General features: G+C 35.0%; 1 protein-coding gene across 2 annotated transcripts in view; it reads left to right on the forward strand.

The window, feature by feature from the left end:
* Positions 1-25,837, forward strand: part of LOC115217930 (arrestin domain-containing protein 3) — a 152,567-nt gene that overhangs the window by 113,650 nt on the left and 13,080 nt on the right. For both annotated transcript variants that reach the window (XM_036508022.1, XM_029787649.2), the window contains 2 exons: positions 636-883; positions 17,463-17,651. In XM_036508022.1, coding sequence (XP_036363915.1) covers positions 636-883; positions 17,463-17,651 — 437 coding nt within the window. The remainder of the gene's footprint in view (positions 1-635; positions 884-17,462; positions 17,652-25,837) is intronic.

A 25,837-nucleotide genomic window follows, 5' to 3' on the forward strand; every position in this document is an offset into this window, starting at 1 on the left:
CCTTTTCCTCTAACTTAGCAGTTTGGCAAAAGAGACCAACAGAATAAGTACTAGATTAAAAAAATAAGTCCTGGGGTTGATTTGTTCAACTAAAACCCTTCTTGGCAGTGCTCCAGTATGGCCACAGTCAAAATGACTGAAACAAGTAAAAGAATAAAAGTATGTGTTTGTGTGTGTGTGTATGTGTGTGTGTGTGTATACATGTATGTGTGTCTTTGTATTTGTGGTGTTTGTCCCCTGTTAATGCTTGACACATGTTGTTGGTTTGTTTACATCTCTGTAACTTAGTGGTTCAGCAAAATAAATCAATAGAATAAGTGCCAAATTGAAAAAAAAAAAAAAGAAAAATTATTTATGGAGTTGATTTGTTCAAATAAACCCCTGGAGGCAAGTGCTCCAGCATGGTCACAGTTTATTGACCGAAACAAGTAAAAGATAAAACACTCATTTATTTATTTATGTTTTTTTTGATAATCTTCTTTACTTCAGTTCCTTAAATCCTTAAATCCTTAAAAATGTTTTAGCCTGAAGGCTATGCTGGGGCACCACCGCTGTGGTTCATAGATTTTTCTTGTTTTATTTTCTATTTTTTTTGTCTTTGTTTTAAATATTATTTTAAAATTTCTCTTTTGCAGTTGATGACAAAGGAGGTTGGGAAAGTTTGGAAATTCTTGAAAAAGGAAGTCATGTTTTCCCTTTCCTCTATCGACTCCCACATTCGTTACCATGTTCTTTTGAGGGTCCTGATACATTTGTACGTTACACAGTGCAAGGCAAGATAAGTGGCAGGGATTACGAAGTCAATACTAAGGAAAAACCTTTCAGCATCTTCAAAGACTATGATCCTCATTTAGAAAACAGTTGTGAAGGTGACGTAGACTCTGTAAGTAAAAATACGTTGTATAATTTCCTTATAATTTCCTTATCTTTTTTCTCCTCTTCACAAAATGTGTGTGTATTAGCAAGTAATGTTTGTCATCACTTCAACATGGCTGTTCCATACAAACAAATTTTACTGCAACTTTTTAATCCCAAGAGGGCATTTCCTCTAGCTGGTTAGCAATGCAACCTTCATCCGATGTACCATAAATCCTCGTGTATGATCCGCATTTTTCCCCCAAAATTTAAAGGTCAAAATCCCTAATGCGTACTATATACGAAGTTAAAAATGAAAAATATTTTCTAAGCAATGTCCAAATCTCTGTTTGCTGTCCGGCAATGTTTATTCAGATACATTTTGTGATGTCAGGTGCGAAAATACCTTAAGCTAAGCCTGAAAGCAATGAAATCATAAAAGAATCATACATAACTTGCAGTAAGCAACATTTATTAAAATAGAAGTATTCAGAACACTGAATAACATATAGCAAAAACAATTTGCAAACATATTTACATTCCCATATAACAGTTAAGAACATTACCATTATTGTATTAAGCATGTGCGGAAGTGTTTGTTCGACTAGATGCTGCTGGCTTAATTACGCACGACTCGAGTTAGAGAAAGAGTGCGTATTATACACAAGGTTTAGGTTTTTCAGAGGTACAGCCCCTTAAAAAATTCCCTGCGTATTATACTCAAGGGCACCCTATACTCGAAGATTTATGGTATTGCAAGCAGGAGAGCAAACCGCTACCACCTTCTAGCAACAGGACCAGCAGACCAGACTGGTTTCAGGCTTTTTCTGTCCATCCTCAGTGCTTGACACCTTGTCTGTTAGAGATTTATTCTTTATTATGATAATAAATATCTGACATAGAGGGGATAATACAAGACATCACAAACAAATAGTGTTCATGGGTTCATAAATGAGATTTTAAAAATATGGATAATATATCTTCTTCCTTTCTGCCCTTTTTCAAGCCTAGCCAGGCTCATGGGCCCGGTTTCCCAGTTTCTATGGCATATGTGTTCTCCCCAGCTGGACGGGATGCCAGTCCATCACAGTGTTACTCAAGAAACAGGAAGAGAGAGTGATAGAAAGTTGGGATGAAAGAGTACAACAGGGGTACTTAATTTATTGACACCGAAAAGACAAAAAGCAAAGTCGACCTTGGTGGAATTTGAACTCAGAACACAAAGACAGACGAAATACTGCTAAGTATTTTGCCTGGCATGCTAATGTTTCTGCCAGTGCACCACCTTAAAATATTCTTTTCTACTCTAGGCACAAGGCTTGAAATTTTGGGGGAAGGGGCCAGTCGATTAGATCGACCCCAGTACGCAACTGCTACTTAATTTATCGACTCTGAAAGGATGAAAGGCAAAGTCGACCTCAGCGGAATCTGAACTCAGAATGTAAAGACAGATGAAATACTGCTAAGCATTCCACCTGGCATGCTAACATTTCTACCAGCTCACTGCCATTTAGTCGCTTAGGGGTTGTTGGAATCCTTCCACAACAGAAATAGAACACCAGACCATATAGTTACAAAGTGAACTCTGTATCCACATGACCACATCTGTGCATATTTTTGATATCTAAATACAGCCTCTTTCTTTCCTGATAGAAACAATTTGAGATTAGCCAAATCATCGGTAAATAATAATTACCCCTTCCTCGCCCTCACTCCTTTTTCTCATGGTATTTCTTTAGGAGAATCCAAATATATTATTGCTATCTCTCCATCCCCACCTCTGCATCACATGTTGTAAAATTCTGATGTAATTTCAAGTTGGTATTTTTATTAATATCATAAAAATTGCATGTAGCTTCACATTGTACTCTGGTGCCTGTATCTAACCTATCTGTAAAACTGATACGATTGTTACAGTTTGCATAGTAATAGTATTAAGGCTCTTCTTCTTCTTCTTCTTCTTCTTCTTCTTCTTCTTCTTCTTCTACTTCTTCTTCTTCTACTTCTTCTTTTTCTTCTTTCTCCTCCTCCTCCTCATCTTCTTTTTCTTCTTCCTCCTCCTCCTCTAGCTCCACCTCCTCATCTTCTTTTTCTTCTTCCTCCTCCTCCTCCTCATCTTCATTTTCCTCCTCCTCCTCCTCCTCTTTTTTCTGCTTCTACCTCCTCCTCATGTTTTTCTTCTTCCTCCTCCTCCTCTTCTTTTTCTCCTCCTCATGTTTTTCTTCTTCCTCCTCCTCCTCCTCTTCTTTTTCTCCTCCTCATGTTTTTCTTCTTCCTCCTCCTCCTCCTCATCTTTTTCTTCTTCTTCCTCCTCCTCATCTTTTCTTCTTCTTCCTCCTCCTCTTCTTTTTCTTCCTCCTCCTCCTCCTCTTCTTTTTCTTCTTCCTCCTCCTCCTCTTCTTTTTCTTCTTCCTCCTCCTCCTCTTCTTTTTCTCCTTCCTCCTCCTCATGTTTTTCTTCTTCCTCCTCCTCCTCCTCTTCTTTTTCTTCCTTCTCCTTTTTCTTCGTCCTTTTCTTCTTCTTCTTCTCTCCTCCTCCTCGTTGGCCTCCCCCACCCCACCATAACAACCACCACCACCACCACCACCACCACAACCACAACCACCATCATCATCATTATTATTTTAAAGGATTTTAATTGTTCCTTTCATGAACATTACTAAATATAAAATTGCCTTCTTTTTTCTTTTCTTTTCTTTTCTTTTCTTTTTTTCCTTTAAAATTGATCACTTAGTAATATATTCTTCCCAGATTCTGCTATTTTTGAGTTGGAGATAATCCTGCTTGTTGAAAAATAGCTATTTTGGCAGTAGATCTCAAACAACCTAATATAGTTTTTTTTCCGTATTTGAGTAGAAAATTTTTCAATAGCTTCAAAGACAGGCAATGCTAGTATCACTCTCTACCCAAATATTCTACAAAATTGACTGTTGATAATATCTTTATTTCATGTGTTAAACTGATATTTTTTTTACTGAGAGGGGTAAATTTTTTTTGTGGGGGGGGGGATTCTTTATTTTTTTTTTTTGATATATTTAGTTCTGAGAATAAAAATTACCAAAAATCATAAAAGAAAACTATTCTGTGGATAAAAATGAAAGTGCTGTGGTATCTGGGATTATATTATTGTTGTTGTTGTTGTTGTTGTTGTTCTTCTTCTTCTTCTTCTTCTTCTTCTTCTTATCATCATCATCATCATCATCATCATCATTATTATTATTATCATTATTATTATTATTATTATTATTAGCATTTTTTGTAATTTTTTTCTTTTTGTGCTGTAACTTGTCCTTCGATAGTGTTCCCTATGTCTTGGGTCCTTCTGGCAAATAAAAGAAATCATCATCATCATCATCATCACCATCACATCATCATCATCATCATCATCATCATTCTTATTATTATTAAGGTAGTGAGCTGGCAGAATCGTCAGTAGTATTCATCTTAGCAGTATTTCATCTGCTGTTACATTCTGAGTTCAAATTCCGCCGAGGTCAACTTTGCCTTTCATCCTTCGGGGTTGATGAATTAAGTACCAGTTGAGTACTGGTGTCGATGTAATCAACTGTCTCCCTCCCCCAAATTTTAGGCCTTGTGCCTATAATAGAAAGGATTATTATTATTATCATTATTAAGGTAGTGAGCTGGTAGAATCATTAGCACATCAGGCAAAATGCTTAGCGGCATTTCATCCATCTTTACATTCTAAGTTCAAATTCTACTGAGGTTGTCTTTACCTTTCTTCTTTTCGGGGTTAATAAAACTAGTACCAGTTAAACACTGGGGTCAAATTAATAGACTTACCCCAAAACTGCTAGCCTTGTGCCAAAATTGAAACCATTCTTCTTCTTCTTCTTCTTCTTATCATCATCATCATCATATCATCATCATCATCATCATCATTATTATTATTATCATTATTATTATTATTATTATTATTATTAGCATTTTTTGTAATTTTTTTCTTTTTGTGCTGTAACTTGTCCTTCGATAGTGTTCCCTATGTCTTGGGTCCTTCTGGCAAATAAAAGAAATCATCATCATCATCATCACCATCACCATCATCATCATCATCATCATCATCATTCTTATTATTATTAAGGTAGTGAGCTGGCAGAATCGTCAGTAGTATTCATCTTAGCAGTATTTCATCTGCTGTTACATTCTGAGTTCAAATTCCGCCGAGGTCAACTTTGCCTTTCATCCTTTCGGGGTTGATGAATTAAGTACCAGTTGAGTACTGGTGTCGATGTAATCAACTGTCTCCCTCCCCCAAATTTTAGGCCTTGTGCCTATAATAGAAAGGATTATTATTATTATCATTATTAAGGTAGTGAGCTGGTAGAATCATTAGCACATCAGGCAAAATGCTTAGCGGCATTTCATCCATCTTTACATTCTAAGTTCAAATTCTACTGAGGTTGTCTTTACCTTTCTTCTTTTCGGGGTTAATAAAACTAGTACCAGTTAAACACTGGGGTCAAATTAATAGACTTACCCCAAAACTGCTAGCCTTGTGCCAAAATTTGAAACCATTCTTCTTCTTCTTATTATTATTATGATTATTATTATTATTTAAGGTGGCAGGATCATTAGCATGCTGGGCAAAATGCTTAGCGGGATTTTGTCTGTCTTTATTTTCTGAGTTCAAATTCTGCTGAGGTTGACTTTACCTTCCATTCCTTTGGGGGTCAATACAATAAGCCCAAGCTGAGCACTGGGGTCAATATAATTGATTTGCTCCCTCCTTGAACTTTTTGGCCTTGTACCAAAATTTGAAATCATCATCATCAGCATCAGCATTATTATTATTATTATTGTTATTATTATTAATATTATTATCATTATTATCATCACTTTGATGGCATGCACTGCTCTCTCACTCATAATAATAATAATAATAATAATAATAATAATAGTAATAATAATAATAATAATAATAATAATAATAATAATAGTAATAATAATAATAATAATAATAATAATAATAATAATAATAATGATGGTTTCAAATTTTGGCACAAGGCCAGCAGTTTTGGGGTAAGTCAATTAAGTCGACCCCAGTGTTTAACTGGTACTTATTTTATCAACCCTGGAAAGACGAAAGGTAAAATCAACCCCAGTAAAATTTGAACTTAGAATGTCAAGATGGACAAAATGCCGTTAAGTATTTTGCCTGGCATGCTAATGATTCTGCCAGCTTGCTGCCTTAATAATCCATTCTGTTACAGGTACAAGGCCTGAAATTTTGGGGAGGGAGATAGTAAATCAGTGGTTGATGTAATCAACCCCAGTACTCAACTGGTACTTAATTCATCAATCCTAAAAGGATGAAAGGCAAAGTTGACCTCAGTGGAATTTGAACTCAGAACGTAGTGATAGGTGAAATACCGTTAAGCATTTTGTTCAGCATGCTAACAATTCATCTGTCTTTATGTTCAAATTCCCCTTGTGCCTCTAGTAGAAAGGATATTATTATTATTATTATTATTATTATTATTATTATTATTATTATTATTATTATTCTTACTATTATTATTATTGCAAGGCATTGTGCATTTTGTAGAAAGGATTATTATTATTATTAATTATTATTATTATTATTGTGATTTTCTATTAATAGTTGTAGATTTGCTTTTTGAAGATTTCTAATTCAATTAATTTTAATTCAGTTATATATATATAGAATATAGCATCAATGATATAGTTCATATATAACATTGATGGATTCTACATTAGCTTCACTTAACCAAAAACCATTTTTAGCTTGTTTTACCTGTCTTTAACATTTTATGTTCAAAAAATTCTTTATATATTTCATGATTACATGAAAATGCAAATCTCTCTTTCGGTTTCTGTCTGTCTGTCTCTTTGGGTCTTTCTCTCACTAATCATATCAGACAGAGAGTGAGAAAATGGTCAGGAACATGTGGGTGTAATGTTGGTATAAGAATAAGCGTCTGTGTGTGTGGGTATGTACAAATGTTGGCTATGAAAATAATATAAAATCTATTGTGTTATCTTTTGTAATAATTTTAATAATTTATCAATGGTTCATGAAATAAAAGAAAACGTTAAACTCTGAATCTAAAAGAGAGAAGGATAATTCTTTTAGATTATGACCATCTCTTCAGGTTAATATCACATGACCTTAGGCTCAAGCATGGCTGTGATGGCTGTGTGGTAAGAAGTTTGCTTCCCAACCACATGACTGTGGGTTCAGTCCCACTGAGTGACACCTTGCAAGTGGATTTAGTAGACAGAAGTTGAAAGACACTTATCATGTATATATATATAATAAATAATATATGTATATATATGTATATATATATATATATATTATATATATATATATATATATATATATATAATAAATAACATATAATATATATGTGTATATATATATATATATATATATATATATATATATGATAAATCTCTGAGCAAGGTATAAACAGTAGGTGCACAACATCATGAAGTATAATTGCCACTTAAATATGGCTAACCCTTAAAGGTGGATGCTACTGTAGCTTGTAGCCTCAGGAAGACATCTCCTCCAGCTGGTCATTGACACACTTTCTGTGCCCTATCAGTATTTGCAAAGGGACGTCATCGTTTCCATCTTCAACCTGATGTGATACACACAGACCCAGGTTTCTGGATATTGACCCATCATCAGCATGGCAAATATACATGTTTACACTTTTATCATTTTCAAAGTATTCTCCAGCAACGCATCAGTCCAGATGAGTTTTCCACTGTGCTGGAATTTTAGCAAAGGGACTCCTTTTAAACGCCTCCATCATTTTTTTCTTCACCTCTTCCACATCTGAAAATTCTATAGCACTAGCTTTTGTCACTAGTGATAACCTTCGAGAAAAGATACTGGATCAACTTCCAACTGTTCCTTCAGTTCAGTACATGCATTCAATCATGATTGCTTTTGATCTTCTGTGAGGGAATGAGGCTCAAATTTTGCTGCAACTCTTTTTGTTTGCAATTCCTTGCTCAAAATTCGATGGCAGGAACTCCAGGACACACAAGTCATATCTACAAGTTCATCAATTGTTCGGTGATGGTCCTCCAAGATCATTTCATGAATTTTCATGATGTTTTTATTTGTTCAGGAGGTCAACGTTTGTCCTGAGTGAGGTTGGTCTTCAAGCAACAAGTGACCATTCTTAAAGCATGGAAACCACATGTAAACCCATGTCTTGCTCATGGCAGTGTCCTTGTAAGCTGTCTCAAGCATGACAACTGTTTTGGCTGCCGTTTTCCTCGGCAGAAAACAAAATTTCACAGAAGCATGCTTTTTTTTTTCATTTCAACTATCACAAAAACCAATGAACTAGGGAGCAGCATTGCAAAACAAAGATGGCAGTACAACTGGTGGGCAGACTAATGCTTGAGAATTGAATAAAATGGATTGTAATGGCAGAAGCCTGAACTACAATGGGTTTGTCCTACTGAGAATGTCTCTGGTTACTTTTGCACCTCCACATATATATATATGTAGAGGTGCAATGGCCCAGTGGTTAGGGCAGTGGACTCGCGGTTGTAGGATCGCAGTTTTGATTCTCAGACTGGGTGTTGTGAGTGTTTATTGAGCGAAAACACCTAAAACTCCATGATGCTCCGGCAGGGGGTGGTGGCGATCCCTGCTGTACTCTTTTGCCACAACTTTCTCTCACTCTTTCTTCTATTGGCCTGCTCACTTAACCAGCGGGGTAGTGTCATTTGAAGGCTAAAACAATGCGAAGTGCATTGTGACCAGCAATGTGTAGCAACATCTGATAGCCTGGTCGGTCATGGTGATTACGGTGATATATATGTGTGTGTGTGTGTGTGTATCAATTCAAATACAAAATCGAAAGAGCTACTAATAGTTTTCATGCTTTTGTGATTCTTCAACAGGCATATTTATAAAATGCACCATACTCTCTTTTACTCTTTTACTTGTTTCAGTCATTTGACTGCGGCCATGCTGGAGCACCGCCTTTAGTCGAGCAAATCGACCCCGGGACTTATTCTTTGTAAGCCCAGTACTTATTCTATCGGTCTCTTTTTGCCGAACCGCTAAGTGACGGGGACGTAAACACACCAGCATCGGTTGTCAAGCAAACACAGACACACAAACACACACACACATACATATATATATATATATATAATATATATATATAGCAAAGTTTATTTGCCAACAGAATGTGGCAGTCCTATAAAGGATGATGTTACTGTTGTTTAAGCCCCAGGAAAACATCTTTTCCAGTTTTCCAGCTGGTTACTGACCCACAGCCTTGTGTCTGTATAGTGTTTGCAAGGGAGGTCATCGCTTCCATCTCCAGCCTTGTGTGATACTCACAGACTATGGTTTCTGAATGGTTATCCATTCTCAGTGTGAGACAATCACTGGCTGTGGATGGAAGCTTTCTCCACTCGCAAACACTATATATTCTTTAAGTGACACACAGTTGCTGATCTCATATAGAGAAAAACAACTTGTTTTAAATCTCTGAGCGAGTGATATACAGTAATAATACCAAATAGTAAAGTTTATTTGCTGACAGAATATGGCAGTCCAATAAATGACAATGTATATATATGTGTGTGCATGCTTGAGTGGGTGTGTGTGCTTGTGTTACTGTCGTCTTGCCTTGACATCATGTGATTGTTGTAAATGAGTGTCACTGTCATGCAAGTGGCATCATTCCTTACCAAACTTATGTGAAAAATATGTCTGTATTTTGTGAAATATTTCTTTGGCCTGAAACAGGTGAAGATTGGAAATCATCAGCAAAATAGCCATGGATGTTATTATTTTTTTTATTTGTTATTCAAGCTTTGTATAGACAGCAAAAAACAAAAAAAAAATAGATATAAAAACAAACAACTGAACTGAACTGAAATGAAATAATCTTGGTTGGCAAACAACCTAGACTGAGTTTTGTTACTGAAAACTATAATGATGGTGATGGGGGTGATGGTGGTGGTAGTGGTGGTGCTAATGGTGGTGGTGATGGTGGTAGAGGTGGCAGTGGCAAAGAGATAGTGAAAATGTTTTTTTTTTTTGTTTTATTGAACTAAATTTTTTATTGCCTATCAATTAACACATGCATGTAATTGCAATTATTTATTGTCTGCCCTCTTGAAAATTGATATTTGTTTATAAAATATGGATGACAAAGATGTAAGCTTATCAGAAAAAAGAATGAGATGGTACCGGCAATGGCATAAAGAGAAGCAGAGGGTTAAATCACTAGAACAAGCATGAGGGTATCAGCAGAGAAGGGAAAATATGAGTCAAAGAGTATAGAGTGAGTATTTACAACAGATAAGGGATCATGTTCAAGATAGAATAGAAAATGAAAATGGGAGAGAATACCAAAAAAAACAAAAAACAAGTGGCTGTGTGGTAAGTAGCTTGCTTACCAACCACATGGTTCCGGGTTCAGTCCCACTGCATGGCACCTTGGACAAGTGTGTCTTCTACTATAGCCTGGGGCCAACCAAAGCCTTGTGAGTGGATTTGGGAGACAGAAACTGAAAGAAGCCCATCGTATATATGTATATATATATATATATATATATATATATATATATATATGTGTGTGTGGTGTGTGTGTGTGTGTATATGTTTGTGTGTCTGTGTTTGTCCCCCAACATCACTTGACAACCAATGGTGGTGTGTTTATGTCCCTGTAACTTAGCGGTTTGGCAAAAGAGACCGATAGAATAAGTACTTGGCTTCCAAAGAATAAGTCCTGGGGTCGATTTGCTCGACTAAAGGTGGTGCTCTAGCATGGCCACAGTCAAATGACTGAAACAAGTAAAAGAGTAAAAGAGAGTAAGAGTGTAAAGTAATGGTTTAAAAGCTTCAACATTAGTGACATGAATATTCTTGGTAGTCATCGTGAAGATCTTAGATTTATAAATGAACCACTGAACTGCTGAGAGAATGGTAAAATCATGTTCCCTCAATTCCGGCCTTATCTAGAACTAAAAGGTGTTTTTAAATTAACATAATGCAGAATATACAATTTACAAAAGAACACTAATTTTTGATTCTATATAAACTTGCAACGATCTAAAAAATTTTTGTGTTCACTATGGAATTTCCACAGGTACTGCTAATTATTATTATTATTATTATTATTATTATTATTATTATATTATTATATTATTATTATTATTACTATTATTATTATTATTATTATTATTATTATATTATTATTATTATTATTATTATTATTATTATTATTATTATTGACTGAGAGAGCAGCACATGCCTTCACTGGGGTACAAAGCCCAATATACACATCATGACTACCTGTCTCATAAGGGTATGCCAGGCACATGTGCATCACAACCGTAAGTGTGTGACATGACGACCTCATATCAAGATAAACAGTACAGTTAGAATTCTTTTCATGTTGAGTAGCCCATCCCATTCTAAAGGTCCCTGAATAAGGTTTGCTTAAAGATAATGAACAAAACACTCATGTTTCCAGAGGTGAATTATTCAAACTCCACAGAATTCCTTTCATCACACGGCTATGATGCTCCCCCACTACTTCTGCTTGTAGTCAGAGATGCACATATCGTCAGCCACCAAAGGACATGCTCAACTGGTTAAGGTCAAACAACTGAGAAGTAAATCTGTGGTATTTGAGCAGAATATTTGCTGTAGGCCATCTTTTATACTAAGACAAAACATGTACATGATCACACTTCCAATTTGTTATTGCATCAGGATGTTGGTACTTCATCAGGGCATTGGTACTGCATCAGGGCTTGGTACTGCATCAGGGCATTGGTACTGCATCAGGGCTTGGTACTGCATCAGGGCATTGGTACTGCATCAGGGTATTGGTACTTCATCAGGGCATTGGTACTGGATCAGGGTATTGGTACCGCATCAGGGTATTGGTACCGCATCAGGGTATTGGTACTGCATGAGGGCATTGGTACTGCATCAGGGTACTGTATCAGAGCATTTATTATTATTATTATTATTATTATTATTATTATTATTACTATTATCATTATCATTATTATTATTATTATTATTATTATTATTATTATTATTATTATTACCACTGCTAATGTTATAAAATTGATTTTCTAAAACTGCATCATACTTTTTTGTTCTATTATTTACTGGATGACCTTCATTGCATTTGTGACATTTTGCATTCGTGGAATCATTTTCCATGGGACAGTCTTAGGGTGGGTGGGGTGGGGTGGGGTGGAGTGGCGGGTGATGAGCAGCGATTACATTTGTCATCGTAAATTGATTGTGCTAGATCTTGTGAGGGTAATAATTGTCTTGTTGTCGACTATCATGAGGGAATTGTCTGAAAGCTCGGTAGATTAGTGTTTAACAATCCGCTCGCAATTATAGAAACTTACTCTAATAAGGCCTCGTGTCTAGATTGCTGTCCATTTTCGTTCTCCTCTTCCTCTTCCTTTTCATCCTCCTCCCACATAATCGACATGAAAGTGGTGGTAGTGGTGGGGGTGATGATGGCGATGATGATGATTGTAGTCATAGGATATTGATGATGGTGATGATGATGATGATGTTGGTGGTGGTAGTGATGATGACGATGATGGTGATGATGATGATGATGATGATAACAATGGTAATGATAATGATGATGACAATGATGATGATGACAATGATGATGATGAGGAGGATAATGATGGTTGTGGTGGTGATGGTTGTGGCAGTTTTGGTTGTGGTGGTGATGGTTGTGGTGGAGATGGTTGTGGCGGTTTTGGTTGTGGCAGTGATGGTTGTGGTGGAGATGGTTGAGGTGGTAATGATTGTGGTGGTGATGGTTGTGGCAGTGATGGATGTGGCAATGATGGTTGTGGTGGTGATGGTTGTGGTGGTGGTGATTGTTGTGGTAGTGATGGTTGTGGTTGTGATGGTTGTGGTGGTGATGGTTGTGGTGGTGATGGTTGTGGTGGTGGTGATGGTTGTGGTGGTGATGGCTGTGGTTGTGATGGTTGTGGTGGTGATGGTTGTAGTGGTGATGGTAGTAGGCTGATGATGACGACGACAATGATGATGATGATGATGATGATAATGAGGGTGATAAATGTGACAGTAATGATTATGATGCCACCACTGGCAATGGGGATTAAGATGATACCTCAGCCATTACAAAAAGAACAAAACAACAAAAACAAAACAAAAAAAACAACAAAATCAAACAAGCAACACGACAATACTACTACAACACAAACAACTATTAATGTACTTTAGAAAGACTGTTTATTCTGCATTGGGATCTGAGCCAAATATTTGACATTTCCTGTGTTATTTCACCGGACTTTGTTGACGACAGACACATAGAGATGGACAAACTCACACACACACACACACACACACACACACACACACACACACACACACACACACACACACACACACACACACACACAGAGAACTAGAGGGAAAGAAAGACCCATGTTCATAGACACATGCATCTTCATATTTCCATCGGTGTATTTACTTCTATGCACTTACACACTGGAGTATATACCCATGTATATACACATACATATCTACACCAAAACATATACACACTGGAATGCTCATCCATTTATATACACACCATTTACATATACACATTTTCATCGACACACAGCTGGATATGTGTATACATATACATACACAGTATAAGACCATATGATCCCCCTCTCTCCACCGCCCTTGTCATTTCAAGAACTTTAGCCAACTTTTGAATTCAATACCTCCATCCCTCAGGAACATGCTTATAAAATACAAAAAAAAATATAATAAAATACAGCATCCATGCATTACACAATTTCATATTGATTTTAAATTTTGGCTCAAAGCCAGCAAGCTTGGGATAGGGGTCTAGTTGATTACAACGGCCACAGTACTTGATTAATACTTATTTTATTGACCCTGAAAAGATGGAAAGCAAAGTCAACCTTGCTAGAATTTAAACTCAGAATGTAAGGATGAATGAAATGCCTCTGAGCATTTTTCCCAGTGTGTTAATGAGCCTACTAGCTCACCACCTTAACCCTTTCGTTACCGCATTTATTTTGAGATGCTCTGTGTTTCTTTCAATTAATTTGAAATAAACCCTTTCCTTACTGCATTTATTTTGAGATGCTCTGTGTTTCTTTCAATTAATTTGAAATAAACCCTTTCCTTACTGCATTTATTTTGAGATGCTCTGTGTTTCTTTCAATAATTTGAAATAAACCCTTTCCTTACTGCATTTATTTTGAGATGCTCTGTGTTTCTTTCAATTAATTTGAAATAAACCCTTTCCTTACTGCATTTATTTTGAGATGCTCTGTGTTTCTTTCAATTAATTTGAAATAAACCCTTTCCTTACTGCATTTATTTTGAGATGCTCTGTGTTTCTTTCAATTAATTTGAAATAACCCTTTCCTTACTGCATTTATTTTGAGATGCTCTGTGTTTCTTTCAATTAATTTGAAATAAACCCTTTCCTTACTGCATTTATTTTGAGATGCTCTGTGTTTCTTTCAATTAATTTGAAATAAACCCTTTCCTTACTGCATTTATTTTGAGATGCTCTGTGTTTCTTTCAATTAATTTGAAATAAACCCTTTCGTTACCGCATTTATTTTGAGATGCTCTGTGTTTCTTTCAATTAATTTGAAATAAACCCTTTCCTTACTGCATTTATTTTGAGATGCTCTGTGTTTCTTTCAATTAATTTGAAATAAACCCTTTCCTTACTGCATTTATTTTGAGATGCTCTGTGTTCTTTCAATAATTTGAAATAAACCCTTTCCTTACTGCATTATTTTGAGATGCTCTGTGTTTCTTTCAATTATTTGAAATAAACCTTTCCTTACTGCATTTATTTTGAGATGCTCTGTGTTTCTTTCAATTAATTTGAAATAAACCCTTTCCTTACTGCATTTATTTTGAGATGCTCTGTGTTTCTTTCAATTAATTTGAAATAAACCCTTTCCTTACTGCATTTATTTTGAGATGCTCTGTGTCTTTCAATTAATTTGAAATAAACCCTTTCCTTACTGCATTTATTTTGTGAGATGCTCTGTGTTTCTTTCAATTAATTTGAAATAAACCCTTTCCTTACTGCATTTATTTGAGATGCTCTGTGTTTCTTTCAATTAATTTGAAATAAACCCTTTCCTTACTGCATTTATTTTGAGATGCTCTGTGTTTCTTTCAATTAATTTGAAAAATAAACCCTTTCCTTACTGCATTTATTTTGAGATGCTCTGTGTTTCTTTCAATTAATTTGAAATAAACCCTTTCCTTACTGCATTTATTTTGAGATGCTCTGGTTTCTTTCAATTAATTTGAAATAAACCCTTTCCTTACTGCATTTATTTTGAGATGCTCTGTGTTTCTTTCAATTAATTTGAAATAAACCCTTTCGTTACCGCATTTATTTTGAGATGCTCTGTGTTTCTTTCAATTAATTTGAAATAAACCCTTCCTTACTGCATTTATTTTGAGATGCTCTGTGTTTCTTTCAATTAATTTGAAATAAACCTTTCCTTACTGCATTTATTTTGAGATGCTCTGTGTTTCTTTCAATTAATTTGAAATAAACCCTTTCCTTACTGCATTTATTTTGAGATGCTCTGTGTTTCTTTCAATTAATTTGAAATAAACCCTTTCCTTACTGCATTTATTTTGAGATGCTCTGTGTTTCTTTCAATTAATTTGAAATAAACCCTTTCCTTACTGCATTTATTTTGAGATGCTCTGTGTTTCTTTCAATTAATTTGAAATAAACCCTTTCCTTACTGCATTTATTTTGAGATGCTCTGTGTTTCTTTCAATTAATTGAAATAAACCCTTTCCTTACTGCATTTATTTTGAGATGCTCTGTGTTCTTTCAATTAATTTGAAATAAACCCTTTCCTTACTGCATTTATTTTGAGATGCTCTGTGTTTCTTTCAATTAATTTGAAATAAACCCTTTCCTTACTGCATTTATTTTGAGATGCTCTGTGTTTCTTTCAATTAATTTGAAATAAACCCTTTCCTTACTGCATTTATTTTGAGATGCTCTGTGTTTCTTTCAATTAATTTGAAATAAACCCTTTCCTTACTGCATTTATTTTGAGATACTCTGTGTTTCTTTCAATTAATTTGAAATAAACCCTTTCCTTACTGCATTTATTTTGAGATGCTCTGTGTTTCTTTCAATTAATTTGAAATAAACCCTTTCCTTACTGCATTATTTTGAGATGCTCTGTGTTCTTTCAATTAATTTGAAAAAACCCTTTCCTTACTGCATTTATTTTGAGATGCTCTGTGTTTCTTTCAATTAATTTGAAATAAACCTTTCCTTACTGCATTTATTTTGAGATGCTCTGTGTTTCTTTCAATTAATTTGAAATAAACCCTTTCCTTACTGCATTTATTTTGAGATGCTCTGTGTTCTTTCAATTAATTTGAAATAAACCCTTTCCTTACTGCATTTATTTTGAGATGCTCTGTGTTTCTTTCAATTAATTTGAAATAAACCTTTCCTTACTGCATTTATTTTGAGATGCTCTGTGTTTCTTTCAATTAATTTGAAATAAACCCTTTCCTTACTGCATTTATTTTGAGATGCTCTGTGTTTCTTTCAATTAATTTGAAATAAACCCTTTCCTTACTGCATTTATTTTGAGATGCTCTGTGTTTCTTTCAATTATTAATTTGAAATAAACCCTTTCCTTACTGCATTTATTTTGAGATGCTCTGTGTTTCTTTCAATTAATTTGAAATAAACCCTTTCCTTACTGCATTTATTTTGAGATGCTCTGTGTTTCTTTCAATTAATTTGAAATAAACCCTTTCCTTACTGCATTTATTTTGAGATGCTCTGTGTTTCTTTCAATTAAGTTTAAATATAACAAAGAATTTAGTAAAAGAACTTTGTTATCATTAAGCTAGTGTTGGGAACATAAAATGTGACTTAGGTTTGGTGGAAGATTTTAATTCAATACTTATGAAAACAAGACATTTGTACTACAGAGCCAGAGCTGGTTTTGGCTGGGTTGGTATCAAAAGGGTTAAGATACAATTTCATATTAAATAATAATTTGACTAATACTTTTACCTCTCATTCTTTGGTATTGTCTCTGCTCCTGTCATCATCATCATCCTACTACCATCGCCACTACCATCACCACCACCACCACCACCACCACCACCACAACCATCACCAACACAACAATCACCACCACAACTGTCACCACCACAACCATCATACCACAACCATCACCACCACAACCATCATCACCACAACCATCACCACCACAACCATCACCACCACAACCATCACCACCACAACCATCACCACCACAACCATCACCACCACAACCATCACCACCACAAACGTCACCACCACAACCAACACCACCACAACCATCACCACCACAACCATCTCTGCCACAACCATCAGCACCACAACCAAAACCGCCTTAACCATCACCACCACCACCACAACCATCATTATCATCATCATCATCATCATTGTCATCATCATTATCATTACTATTGTTGTTGCCAGGTGTTTTCCCATTAACTAATTAGTATTTTGATGCCTTTCTACCTGCAGGTGTACTCACCAATTGAGGATTATACTGAGAAGAGCCTTGGTAATGGCTGTTGTCAAACAGGCCATGTTTCTTGTTCCCTAATGCTCAAGAAACAGATTTTTGTACCCGGTGAGAATATAATTGCAACTATAACTCTCCAAAATATATCCTTCCGGAAATGTGGATCATGTAATATGCAGTTGAAACAGGTGAGATTTTCATTTAATTTTGTTGGTGCTTTGAGTGAAATTCTACGCAATATATTTTTGTATACACTTGTATTTTTTTATAAGCATAAACATACATGAAGGTTGCTGAAAAGTTCCTGGTTTTAAGGGTACTGAAAAAGGCCTGGTTGGAGGCCCAACCTTTTGAGTTCTTTTACAGGGCTTAGAAAAACTGAAGGACCACTGCAATATGTGTATGAATCTGAGAGGGGAATATGTTAAATAAAATCATAATTAACTGATCCTCCTGTATTTTCCATTACCCAAAGCTAGGAGCTTGTTCAGCACCTCCTCATATATATATATATATATATATATATATATATATATATATATATATATATATATATATAGATAGATAGATAGATACACACACACACACACACACACACACACACATTTGTGTATTAAGGCTACCATTGGTTTTATGTTAAGAAAAACATCTCTTAACAATTTTTCAAGCCAATCACATGGAGGAATGGTGTTTGTCTCCATGTGATCGGCATAAAAAATTGATATGATATGAAGATATTTAATACACAAATAAAGAAATTTTATCCAGCAGTGCAGTGTTGAGCACTCTTTCACATTGTTGTATATATATATATATATATATATATATATACACACTCACATATCAGACACATTTTTTATAAGCATAAACATGCTGAAAACATATACATACACATACATATAAAACGATGAGAGAATGAAAATCCAATTCACATGACTCTTTATTCAGAACCACTACAGTTGTTTCGACTCATCAAGGGACCTTTTTCTATTTCTCATCTTTTTATACCAACTTTTAGAATAAGCATGAGAGTTATGGGATTGATTTGTTTGACTAAAACTTTCAAGGTGGTACCCTTGCATGATTACAGTCTAATGACTGAAACAAGTAAAAGAATAAAGGTATAGGTGTGGCTATGTGGTAAGAAGCTTGCTTCTCAACCACATGGTTCCAAGTTCAGTCCCACTGTGTGGAACCATGGGTAAATGTCTTCAACTACAGCTTTGGGCTGGCCAAAGCCTTCTAAGTGAATTTGGTGGATGGAAACTGAAAGAAGCCCATTGTATATGTATTTGTGTGTCTGTATTTGTCCCTCCACTATCACTTGACAACTGATGTTGGTGTGTTTACAACCCTGTAACTTAGCGGTTCGGCAAAAGAAATCGATCACATAAGTACTAGGCTTACAAAGAGTAAGTCCTGGGGTTGATTTGTTCAACTAAAGGTGGTGCACTAGCATGGCTGCAGTCAAAATGACTGAAACAAGTAAAAGAATAAAAGAATATATATATATATATATATATGTATATATATATATATATATATGTATATATATATATATATATATATATATGTATATATAGGCTGGTTTACAGGGTAACCCTAGGTTTCTCACACATAAGGGTTTAGCCTTATGGTGTATCTTCAAGCCCCAAACAAGAGTGTTTGGGTTCTGAAGATATGCCATAAGGCTAAACCCTTTAGGTGTGAGAAACCCAGGGTAACCCCATAACTGGCCTAGCCCACTATAATATTTACTGCTCTACATCTTAGAGTGTGCTTCTCAGATGAATTTATGTATTTCTATAAGCGATATATATATATATATATATATATATATCATCATCATCATCATCGTTTAACATCCACTTTCTATGCTAGTATGGGTTGGATGATTTGACTGAGGTCTAGCGAACCAGATGGATGCACCAGACTCCAGTCTGATCTGGCAGAGTTTCTACAGCTGGATGCCCTTCCTAACGCCAACCACTCCAAGAGTGTGGTGGGTGCTTTTACGTGCCACTGGCACAAGAGCCAATCAGGCTGTACTCACAATGGCCATATGCAAATGGTGCTTTTTATGTGCCACCTGCACAGGAGCCAGTCCAGCGGCACTGGCAACGACCTTGCTCAAATGTTACTTTTTTTTCACGTGCCAACAGCACAAATGCCCATAAGGCAACACAGGTAACGATCACACTTGAATGGTGTTTTTTACGTACCTTTGGAACAGAGGTCAACTTTGGCAATGATCTCTGGTAATGATCTCACTCGTATGGTTCTCTTAGTGCTTCACTAGCACGGATACCAGTCATCGAATTTGATATATATATATATATATATATATATATATATATATATATATATACAGAGTCCACCCAAAAAATGTATACACACTTGAAGAAAGGAAAAATCTGTATAAGTATTTAACTTGTATAAGTACCTCTATAAATATAAATACCTCTTTCAATTCAATGTTTTATCAAATTGCGATAACACTGAATAAATTGCAATAACACTGAATTAAAATATTTATAGAAATTTTTTCTTCCCTGAAGTGTGTATGCATCTTTTTTTGGCAGATGCTGTATATATATGCACATGCTCCAAGACAAATGCTCCTTCCCACCACCGCCACCACCACCAGCACCAGCATCATTGTCAATAGATTTCTGTTTGCCTCTATTGTGTATGGTACCGCTGTTTTCAGATTTTTAAAGGTCGAATGAAGAAGTTAAGAAAGAAATCTTTTAACTTTTTTTTGAGAAGCAAAAATAGACAAATTTTTTTCTTTACTGAATGCTGAGCGTATTGATTTTTTTTTTCAAGATTTTTATTATTATTATTATTATTATTATTATATTATTATTATTATTATTATTATTATCATTATTATTACAAGGTTTCTGATATTCCGTTTTTGATATTAACTGACACTCTAATGAACTTAAAAATTTTAATTCCAAATTTTTGTATTTAATTCAATATTATTCATTCCCATTTGTTTTAAAGAAACAAATGACATAGAAATAACCCAAAAATAACCAGCATGATATCTTATAACTGAACAAGTTTCAAATGAAGAATGGCAGACGATGTAACTGGAGAACTTCTATTAGGTGTTATCTCCCCTTACTCATTTCCTTACATTCATCTCTTCTCCCTTTCTATCTATCCACCCCCTTCCTTCTCTCTGTCTGTCTGTCCCTCTCTCTCTTCTCTCCCTCTCTCTTTATTTATCACATGCATTCTCTTCATCTCTCTTTCTCTTATGCATGTAGAGGCTCTTACACATGCACATACTCATCTTCTTGCCTTTTTCTGTCTATCTTTCTCTCATGCAAACATACACATACATGCATTCCTCCCACACACATCGCTTTCTTCTCTGCTTCTCCTTTTTCTGTCTCTCTTTCTCACACATATTCTCTTACTCTGTTTCTATTATTCTCATGCACACACACACACACACACATATACACACACACACACGTACACACACACACATACACACACACACACACACGCATACATTTTCCTCCTGTTTTTCTTATTTTTCTCATGTACATACCTTCTCTGTCTCTCTCATATACACATACACTCCCTGTCTCTCATATACACATATATACAACAATACAATCCCCTCTTTCTTTCTTTCTTTCTTTCTTTCTTTCTCTTTTTCTTTCTTCCTTCTCCCTCTCTCATTTTCTTTCTTGCTCTTTCTTTCTTTCCTTTTAGCTCTCTCCTCCTCCCCTCCTTTTCTTTCTTTCTTTCTTTCTTTCTTTCTTTCTTTTTCTTTTTTTCTTTCTTTCTTTCTTTCCTTCTTTCTCTTTCTTTTTCATTCTTCCTTCCTCCCTCTCTTTTTCTTTCTTGCTCTTTCTTTCCTTTTATCTCTTTCTTTCTTTCTTTCTTTCTTTCTTTCTTTCTTTCTTTCTTTCTCTTTCTTTTTCTTCCTCCCTTCCCCCTCTCTCATTTTCTTTCTTGCTCTTTCTTTCCTTTTAGCTCTCTCCTCCCCCTCCCCCTCTTTTTCTTTCTTTCTCCACTCCACTTCACTCCCACCCCACCACCGTGACTCTATTCCTCTTTGATTCAATTAGAGGAATTAACATTTTATTGTTATTACTCTTTTCATTGATGTTAGGAAATTAGAACACTTTAACGTATCTAAGGACTTCTTTTATTAGATTTAACAGAATGAGCTAAATAAAAACAACAAAAGGAAAGAGACAGCCACAATATGGAAGAAATAAAATCTGTTTAACACAATTAAAGCCTTAATGTGCAATGTCATATTGATATCACTTGTTCACACATTGAATATATTTTGTACAAATATGTAGGAGTAGACGTGGTTGAGTGGTAAGAGGTTTGCTCCCCAAGCCACATGGTTCTGGGTTCAGTCCCATTGTAAGAAATCTTGTCGGAGAGTCTTCTTTTATAAACCATGTGCCAACCACAGACTTTGAGTGGATTTGGTTGACAGAAACTGAAAGAAGCCCATTGTGTGTGTATGTAGATGATAATGATGATGATGACAATGATGGCGACAATGATGACAACGATGACGACGATCTTTTCTACTCGAGGCACAAGGTCCGAAATTATGGGGGAGGGGGCCAGTCAATTAGATCGACCTCAGTACACAACTGGTACTTAATTTATTGACCCTGAAAGGATGAAAGGCAAAGTCGACTTCGCCAGAATTTGAACTCAGAACATAAAGACAGACGAAATACTGCTAAGCATTTTGCTCAGCATGCTAACATTTCTGCCAGCTTGCCAATAATTATTGTAGTTACAGCTACAATATCCTTAACTGGACACTAAATGATCTAATCAAAATAGGGAAACAAGAAAAATAATGACAAGATTTAAGATGCACCACCCAAAATCTGATGTAGAAAGGTTATATATACAGCATATGGACGGTGGTAGAGGCCTTATACAGCTAGACAACTATTACAAAATAACCACCATAGGACTACAAAAATACCTACTTGAGAAGCAAGGAAAACTAATACAGATAGCCACGAAACATGAACAAAACAAAAAACTGTTTTCAGTCTTTAAAAAAGCTGACAAATACAAAAAAAAAGCCATAGTTCCTAACAACTATGAAAAAAAAGAAGAAACAACAAAAGCTGTAAAACAACTGAAATCCAAACTTTACGAATCATGATAAAACAGCGGCAAGAAAAGCTCCTTCATGGCAAATACTAGGTTATACTAAACAGAAAATAAATAGACAAAGCAAAATCCCAACAATGGCTGAGAAGCTCAGGACTCAAAGCAGAGACTGAAGGATTTTTAATTGCAGCATAAGACCAAAGCCTCCCCACCAGAAATTACCAAAAACACATAATGAAAAGAAATGTAACAAGTAACTGCAGAATATGTGGAGATGGGTAAGAAACAGTGAGCCATATTGTCTCTGGCTGCCCAGTCCTGGCTAAGAAGGGATGGGATCTATATACACTGGGAGCTATGTTGACACTATGGAATAAAAACAGAAAAAAGGTGGTATAGGCACATGCCAGAAAAGGTCACAGAAAATGAGAAAGCAACAACACCATGGGATATGCCAATACACACAGATAGAGAGATTAAGGCTAATAGGCTGGATATAGCTATCAGAGATCACCAAGAAAAAAAATGGTTTCTAATTAATATATTAATACCAAGAGATAACAACGTTTCTCTAAAAGAAATGGAGAAACTATCAAAATACAAAGACCTGGAAATAGGCTACCATTTAAGCAATGTCAGTTTTCATATGTGATGTAGTGGTGTTGCAAAATTTGACTTGTGCATATTAATTTCTATTTTGTCCTTTATATTGTATCAAAATTTCATGCATTTATTTGTAAAGTTAAGGAAGTTATTAAAATTTGAAACCCATCAGTGACTTTTGGAACACTCTGTAATAAGAAGTTAAAAGGATTAACACATCCAGGCAGATACCTATAAAGCACTCAGCATTAAGTGAATTTGGTTAATTATATCAAACAATCAGATACCTGTATATGCTAGTAGGATTAAATTCCAAGGTAATTCTTAATGTATGACAAATAAATTTAAATATTGCTTTGAAGAATTTTGAGAAATTTGGAGTATGAGACAGCAAGAATAAGAATGGAGAAAGTCACATCGTTAATTAGTGATTACACCATTAATTACTGACAGTTGTTTCTATTGTGCCACCAGGTATAAAATATCAGTCTAATATATCTGGAAAGATATGTTAACACAACGTCAAGTCAACCCAAAATGGGTTAAATTCAAAGTGAACTAGGAAAATATCTCAAATAGATAAATGCATACAAAATGAATGTTATAATGAAATATATTATTCTAAGAAAAGTCAGTTGAGTATTTAACTTTTGATGACATCATTAGCTAACAGAATAATGAAAAATAAACATAGGGATTCTACATTGCTACAATTTGAAACAGAAATTCTATGTTTTGATAATTAGTTATCTATCGTTGAAATAGGTTAAAAAATTATTTTAGAAACATTATGCATATTAGATTATAGGAAAAGCAATTATAATTAATGGTTTAAAGGATGACGATGATAATTGATGATGATTATGGGTTATTTAGCATTGAAATATTTAAATGTTCTTTTGTATTTATTCTTTTTATTTATTCTTTTACTTGTTTCAATCGTTTGACTGTGGCCATGCTGGAGCACTGCATTGAAGGATTTTAGTTGAACAAATCAATCCCAGAACTTATTCTTTGTAAGCCTAGTATTTATTCCATTGGTATCTTGTGCCGAACCACTAAGTTATGGGGAGTTAAACACACCAGCATTGGTTGTCAAGCAGTGATGGCAGACAAACACACACACACACACACACACACACACACACCACACACACACACACAGAGAGCATAGCTAGAGTAAATGGCGTGCAGGGCAAGTATCAAAATTGCACCCCACCCCAACCAAAAAGTGGAAAGTCACATGCATTTTGTGAGATCAAGTATGAACACCTTTTCTGTCTAGTGGCATGGATGGTGATAAGCAAAACAAACCATGCCTCAAAAAGGTTTTCAAATGTTTTTTAATGACTTAATTACAAAATGATCTTGGCCAAAATTGCGCCTCCCTCAAAGTGACGCCCAAGGCATGTGCCCTGCTTTCCACACCCTAGGTATGCTCCTGTATATATACATATATGCGACAAGCTTCTTTCAGCTTCCGTCTACCAAATCCACTCACAAAGCTTTGGTCAGCCCCGAAGCTACAGTAAAAGATACTTGCCCAAGGTACCATGCAGTGGGACTGAGCCTGGAACCACATGTTAGGCAAGCAAACTTCTTACCACAAGAACATTTCAGTGTAAAATTACTTCTAAATTTTAAGAAAATGTATTTAGAAGTAACTATCTAATATTATTTCCTCAAGGCAAAGATCACATTTAAAATTACCAATATTGTACGATGATGCATAACCAATAATGGACCACTTTATATCATCGTTAATGTTCTTGTCTTTTAAATCCCAAATGCATTGGCCAAGATTTGTAGAATTGCATTTTCTTCTATACTAAAATCAAAGAATAATTATGTAATCTAGATTTCCAAACTGTAGCAGACAAAACTATGTAATAAAACGTATGATCTCCATTTATGACTTTGTATTGATTCAGTATATTCTTCCTTAGACACGGATTTTCTAAAGGATAGATAATCTTGCTTTTGAAGTTACAAATTCATTTATTCACTTGTATGTGGTACCCATGGTTAAAGGAATTATCATTAATCCTCCTCTCAGAACTAGGTGTTAAGACAGGATTATTAGCAGAATTATAATCAATAATATTACTAGGTGTTATCTTAAAGGTATTATCAATTTCACGGTTGGAATTAATTTGCCTTAATTTGCTCGAAATCTAGTTCAGGGAAATTATCATTAGCGCTAAATTCACAATTCACACTGTTGTTTCTACTTGTGTTTACTAATTTTGAGTTGAGATACTGCCTAATTCCACTTTTGTTATGTGCTGTTATAATTTCAGTCAAATTTCTGATGGTTGAATAGGAAACACACACACACATGCACATAAGTGTGCACATGCACACACACACACATCATTAAAAAAATGATTTAAAAAAAAAATTTTTAATTATTTAAAAAAAATCTTTTTGCAAACCACATCTTTGAAAGATGGTTCTACATCATGAAATCTTCTCTCTGAAAGATTTGTGATATTCTATTTTTCAAGATACTTTTTTAAATAGTCAGTAATTTTAAAGAAAATCTTTCTTTAAATATGGCAAAAATTGTAAATTGTGATGTCTGGGGAGAGTCATTTTCTTTTTGTGCCTTATAATGTAACACACTCATCAGTGAAATTTCCAC

The sequence above is a fragment of the Octopus sinensis genome, linkage group LG12, assembly GCF_006345805.1.
Source record: "Octopus sinensis linkage group LG12, ASM634580v1, whole genome shotgun sequence".
In the NCBI taxonomy this organism is placed as follows: Eukaryota; Metazoa; Mollusca; class Cephalopoda; order Octopoda; family Octopodidae; genus Octopus; species Octopus sinensis.